At 31.3% G+C, this 7,143-nt stretch overlaps 1 protein-coding gene across 1 annotated transcript; it reads left to right on the plus strand.

Moving 5' to 3' along the window:
- The first annotated feature begins 207 nt into the window (after nt 1-207).
- Nucleotides 208-4,898, plus strand: LOC132740043 (uncharacterized). Its single transcript, XM_060727898.1, has 3 exons — nt 208-600; nt 3,636-3,733; nt 4,646-4,898. The coding sequence occupies exons 1-3, from the start codon at nt 221-223 to the stop codon at nt 4,825-4,827; spliced, it is 660 nt and encodes a 219-aa protein (XP_060583881.1). The 5' UTR covers nt 208-220; the 3' UTR covers nt 4,828-4,898.
- The last annotated feature ends 2,245 nt before the right edge of the window (nt 4,899-7,143 follow it).

Raw genomic sequence — 7,143 nt, forward strand, 5'->3', positions numbered from 1 at the left:
TTTTCTTGTCGGTACGCATATATTTAATTTTCTATAAATTAACAAGAAAAAAATTATCAAATATGAAATATATATATGCCCTGCATGTTTAACAATCATAAAAATACATCTGTACTTGTTTATTTGTCATATATAGGCTCTTGTCGGTTCTTGTCGGTTCCTGACGGTTCTTGTCGGTAAATAGGGAGACCCGTAATTTTATTCAAGCTTACGTGTCAAAATGGCTGCTGCGAGTATGAAACATCAGAAAAAATCGTCTGTTCGACGGTTGGCTGCTAAGAATTTTCTGTCAAACATTTCTCTAGATGGCACACATAGGGATACAAATTATATGTTTCACATTTGGAAGCGTCACAAGCATAAGCATGATTTGGAGGAAAGGTTAGAAAGTGTGGTAGTCCCCGGACAAATAAGTATGGATAATGAAAATGGGGCCCATCAATTAACAAATATCGTGCATGAAAGTAAAACTAACAGTTCATCTGAAGATCATGCAAGACCAAGATCTCATACTATGTATCTTATACAAGAGGGTGAAGAAGCTAGCAGCAAATTAGAGAAAGATAAAATATCTGAAAAATTAACAGGGAAAAGATGGAGGTATAATAAGTTCATTTAATGATTAAATTGAATTAAGTCATTGCAAGGAACACGGCATATTACAGTACAAGTTACAGTAAATGTCAGTCCACTTGCATTGATTAATTCATAATGATACTGTCAAGTTCAGAACAGATGAAAAGATAAGTTTTTAAGTTACACAAAATCTTTAAAATGGTAATCAACATAAACAGCTATGTATACATTACATAGCACAATATGATCCCACAAGCAACCAATGACTTTATGATACTTTGTATGATAATAACAACTTTATGGGTATATATATGGGTATATAGTGTTGAAAATGATAAGCCATTTACGGCTTTGTCCATGCAATCTGACCAGGCTTTGGTTGAAAAATTCAATTTCATATTTATATAATTAAATTTGATAATGGTCAGTTCTTAAAATTGACTATTTGACTTACAGCTTAGTTTATATACATGTATATTCAATGTAAAAGAATAATTGATAATAAAAAATACAATCTTTAACTAAAATTAAAACTAATTATGTTGATTAAAGTATTAAATATGCTTTGCTTTAAGTGCAATAAAGTTGATGCAATGTCTGCATTTTTTGTTTGTTTGAGTTTTATTTAATGATTGAAAATTAATTATTTGATAAGTCTTCCTTTCTTGTATCAGAGTACTATTAATAACTTACTACCTTTTGCATGCTTATTCAAAACCCTTTACCCAGGGTCTTTCAAAGACCCTGCTTTACCTTAGCACCAACACCATACCATACCTGGTACAATTTTTACAGATTTCATGAAATTCACTCATGCAGATTGCGGTTAATGGAGAGTGGTAGTATAGTCAACATCACTAATTTCACATCATCACTAATCCCACAGTAATGGCATATTTCCACAGGGTTTCTATTGACACACATTTCCTGCGTCCTTGACGCAAAAATAGTAACCTAGGACCCTCAGTTACTCTAAGTGTGCGTCCATGGGGACGCAAATTAAATTTTCCTCCGTAAATGCTTCTTTAAAGGAAATGACGTAATTTGGTAGACGGGTTCTTATATTGAATAAAGCAGAGTTATCTTTCTTTCAATTAATTACAGTTTAATACGGAAAAAAAACGGCGCACACTAGAATTTAGTCGACCTTAAAAAAGCGTCCCAGTCTATGCGTTTTTTGTTATAAATAATTCGTAAAACATGTCGGCTGCTCCCCCAATTTTAATGAAAAGTGGCTAAGTTAACTTACCCATGGCTCGTCCAAAACGAGACGACCACGGATATGAAATGCAGCCGTTGCGTCTCAAACATAAAATGTAATCCATTTGCCTCAGAAAATGGATGTTTGAACTTCCAAAATAGTAGATACATTTGTCCGTCATCAAGACGTATATGCAGTTAAACAATTGATAAAATTATAGTCGGACCAGATGTGAAAGATCTTGACTTTATGCAAGTTGCACAAACATTCAGCCAAATGAAAGAAATGAAAAAATAAAAAGTAACAATAAATAATAAATGGTTTATATTTTTTATTTTATTTAACAAGGTCAATAAAAATGCATATGTAGTTGAACAATGTATATAAATGTAAAGAATTAAACCTAGACAATATATATAAGTAACACCTTACTTTTAAAGTAATAAATGATTAGGACCCTCATATTTTTCTCTGGGACCCTCATATTTTATGAGCACGAGTCCCTGGGACTCTTAAATAAAAATGCCTAGTAGAAACCCTGTTTCCATGTGACCAGAGTTTTCATATTTCAAAGTTGACTAATACTTTTTATACACCTAATAAAGATAGGATTTTAATCCGAAAAACATTTGTATATATAAATTATAATAATAATTATGTGTCTCATTGAAATAGAACAAAATGTTTTTCATACTGTAAAACAGTCCGAATGAAATTAATAGGGTTGGATATCGTTAAAAACGAAACGATACGATACGATACCGATACTCGTGAAACGATACGGTATTTTATCGATACCGATACTCGATACTTGTAAGTGTATGTTTGAGCAGCCCTATTCATTATGTATTCATTATTGCTATAGGTATTTTATTTTGATTTGTTTTATAATGAAGTAAAAATTATATTCAAGCTTCTTTGTGAAATTGCTTACTATATTCTATATTCCTTGAGCAGTCTTCGGCTTCAACGAGTCAAATAGAGTACATTGTTTCAGTTGTAAATTGTGTTTCAGTCTCAGGTGTTTTATTAAATTACTGGTATTTCAACTTTTCCCAAGGCAAAACGTTTGGCAATAAATGCAAACACCACCTCCTTCCTTAGAAGTGAAATGTGCCCAGACCGGAGACCGCTTTGATCGTGACCCCACCATAATATTGTTGACATCAGCGACGACATGTATAAAATTCGAATGTTTTAATGAATATTGCAGACATGTTTAATAGCAAGTAACAATAATTTTTGGAATAAAAACGGAATAATACATCATAAAGTGATCAACAAATGCTGTATCAAGTATTTGAATTTATGCAGCATGTTATTATAATGGTTTTTGTAAATACGAATATCGCCGCTACCACGTGCACTCGGTAGTGATCTCCCTTGACTTGCACTACGGACATTTCGGACCATGGCCATTTTGCATTCTTTTTGTGATATTATTGACGTAAATAATCGTTAATTTTATTCATTTTACTTTGTTTTTTTGTAAATATTCTTTGCTTTTAATTTTGAAAATACCGTTAAAAATACCAGTACTTTTTGAAACGGTCTGTACCGGTAAATTATGAAACGGTATTCGGTACGATCTAAGTACCGGTTATCGGTATCCAACCCTAGAAATAAAGTCTGTTGAAATTATGTGTCACAGACTGTCTAATTGAAACAATGTGGACCAAAATTTTTCAAATCGAAAGACATTTTATGTTTTATTTAACTTTTTACTTTGTAACATACAAACATACATTCATATAGTTTGAATTTTCAAATTTTAATGTGATACAACATATATAATGTAAGTCCATGCCTTAATTACTATAGCAAGTTAAAGAATATTTCATGATATTTTATGTTATAGGGCCTCATCATGTTCAGGAGACAGAGAGAAAGCTATGCCGCGTAAACGTTTGATCCATATACCACTTGATCATGTACCGAGTATTACAGAAAAATTTGGTAAGTATACATTATGAGTCAGTGGAATTATTTGACTAAACAGTAGTGTACCCCTCCAAATTTATGTTAATTTGTATGAAAATTTAAAAAATGATCCTATGAAAATGATCCTATAAAAATCATTGGTAAAAAGTTTTCAAGTTAACAAATAAAGTGATTTTACAAAATATGTAATAATGCACTTTAATTCTTCACTTTAATACTCTGTAACATGTCAAAATATGCTGAAAATATGATTTTCAATCCCTTATTTTTTGTCATTTATTTGCATAATTATTTTATGTCATTTTTTGCATAATTTTCATTCTTCATGGAGGTTCTTGAATTTAGAAAATTATATACAATGTATTTTGAAAGTAGTAAAATATTATTATATATGATGTACAATTCATGTTTTTACTTGAAAATTTTTGTGTATTTTGAAAATAAAAAATCACACGAAATGGACTTAATTGAAAGGATGACAAGCTTATTTGTTGTAGTTATATGTAAGGTTGTAACCAAACTTAAGGGAATTTTTATGTAGGTATATAATTATGCTTCTAAAACAATTTTCAAACATCTAAGAATATGACTGTAAAATATGTACTGCAAATATTAGTTCACATTCTTCTATGTAATCATTAAAATATATGCATTTATTTCTTATTGAAAAACTTTCCTTAGACTTTATAGAAAATGAATTTTTAATTACCTTCCTTTATTAACATGAAATGTAAATTTGGTAATATTTTTATAAAATAATGCTTTTTGGAACTTACAATATTGATAAATCTTCATTTAAGCATTATATTTATGATATAAAACCATAACAAAATTGAGTTACAGGATCTTTAAGAAATTAAGTAGGTTAACTGTTGACTATAATAATTGAGCTTATGTACCCGCAATGCGATACATTTTCTGTTACAGAACGCTCCGTGAGTAAGTACTCTAGCTCTGTGTCGGGAGAATCCAGTGATTCACATGATCACGATGTAAGATTTATCTCCCCTGATAGCCGTAGGAGGATCAAAAATGAAAGGTATGCTACAACAAAATCCTATTTTATTAGTAATGAGTTTAAGATGATAGTTCACTGTATTAGGTATTAGTTTGTGATTAAACAGATATTAACCTTTATGTTTTATTCAGTTGTAAGCAGGGCCTCTCTTACCCCAGGAAATTGTGCGAACTTTGACCTTTTACAGTTTTTAAACCCCTGGTTAATGCCCTATCTGCATATCTGCACAGTTTGACCTAGACTCTACACCATAAGATGTTAAAATTTTAACATTTTCATGTTGGAATTCCTTAAACTAGTAATGGACTGTTCCAGATTCAAAACAGGATTAGTCCATTATATAAATTTAGCTTGTGAATGATTAAGAATAGTAGACTTATCATTGTCATTGAATTATAATGATCCCAGCCCTATATGAAGGTTTAAATTGATAAAAATGGTTTAGAGATGTTCTGCTGTATTAAAAGATAACAAACCATATTGAAAGTTGATCACCAAAACTTACTTTTTCAGTAGATCTATCTCTTTTGCTGCATTATTTCCTAGTTTCTAAATTATTGTCGCAAACAGATGTTTCTCATTGATTTTGAACAGGCGTTTTGCTGATAATTTGGTTCAGGACATCTTTTACTGGCTATTTGAGACTTAAATTAATCTAAGCAAACCTTAAATTGAACTGGACCAGAATCAAAATGTATAATTGCTGTGTGGGATTTTTAAAAATGTCATGACCAAACTTTATATTGTCTAGGACCAGGACTTTAAGAAAAAGCTTTTATTATTTAGCCCTTGGTTAATCAAAGTTGTTGCTTTGTTGAATCAAGTGCATTCAATTAAGCATGCACAGAAAAATCAAAGCATGTCTGTAATTGAAATGGTTTGACACTAAACATTTATGTTTAGGCTGATTTCTTTTTATAAAGGTATGGGATTTTTAATGCTTTAAAAGATGCTGATCTTATACTTAGTTAAATATTAATAACTGGACGGTTGTTTAAACAGAGGCATGGCTACCGGAAGGTTCATTGCAGTAGGCATAAATGAGTTTATTTGTAATTTCTTATATTGGCATGTTTGATTATCTTTTAAGTTCTTAAGTCTGAAAAAGTAAAAAAAACTTTCAAAAATATAATAGTCCTAATACAGTTTTGGATTGGGCTCTTCTGGGAAGAAAATTGGCATACAAGAAGACCTCAGAAAAGAAGGCCAATTGAATTTTTGGCAGCCATTTCAAAATTGCGTCCAAATGACTTTTTGCTTGAATTGTGATAAAATATTAGTTTTCTTAATCAGAAGAAAGTAAAAATGTAAACAACTGCAGTATTAAAATGTTTTATTTTACTCACTATTCCTTGTTAGCCTTGCTGTTTGAGCACATGACTTTTTCCACGTCAACTAGGTAGAATAGATAGAAGAACTTCTGAAAATAAAGGGGTGTTCAAGGTGACCAATCAAACAGTCCTGAAGAACTCTTCTAATTCTGGTAGCTCTTCCATTTTCCCAATGGAACAGGCCATTTGTGTAACCATAGTTGATATAATGTTGATATTGTTTTTCATATCATTATATTTATGCATTTTGATATCAAAGTTAATATTCTGTTGTTATAATGATGTTGAAGACATCATTATGATACATACATGAGATATGATCATGTTTTTAAAGGCTTGATATGAGCCGCGTCACAACAAAACCAACAGAGTGCGTTTGCGACCAGCATGGATCCAGATCAGCCTGAGCATCCGCGCAGTCTGATCAGGATGGATCCATGCTGTTCGCTATCAGTTTCTCTACTTGTAATAGGGTTGGTAAGCCAACAGCATGGATCCTGATCAGATTGTGCAGATGCGCAGGCTGGTCTGGATCCATGCTGGTCGCAAACCCATTATGTTGGTTTTGTTGTGACACAGCTCATATCATATTGATATTACAGTAATCTTCGTTTATAGTGAACACGGTTATAGCGAACTTCCGGTTATAGGGAACAATTTATTTTGGCCCGAATTTTGACCTTCTTTATTTAATATAAAAATATATATGGTTATAGCTAATACGGTTATAAGGAATTATCGCTTATAAGGAACTCATTTCTTAGTCCCAATTTAGTTTAATAGTACACAAAATTACACTTTTATAACGAACTCCAAAATATTGGATACCGTTTAAATTTTTAATACCGCATTTTTTCATCTTTCGTTTTTTCATTCGCACGATTAAACTCACGGCGAATGTACCTTTATCGTTGTATGTACTTCCCAATACATCTATTCAAATGAATTTGTATAGTTTTTATTTTGGATAATTTTTGCATTGGGCTCTTTTCACCAAGATAAAAATGGCTTTTTGGTTTATTTTCTTCATATAGGTTTTGCTTCAGAGTTAAAATAATTATAATAATTTAAATCGT

The sequence above is a fragment of the Ruditapes philippinarum genome, unplaced genomic scaffold (genome assembly GCF_026571515.1).
Source record: "Ruditapes philippinarum isolate M1 unplaced genomic scaffold, ASM2657151v2 ctg7421_1_1_1_1, whole genome shotgun sequence".
NCBI lineage: Eukaryota > Metazoa > Mollusca > Bivalvia > Venerida > Veneridae > Ruditapes > Ruditapes philippinarum.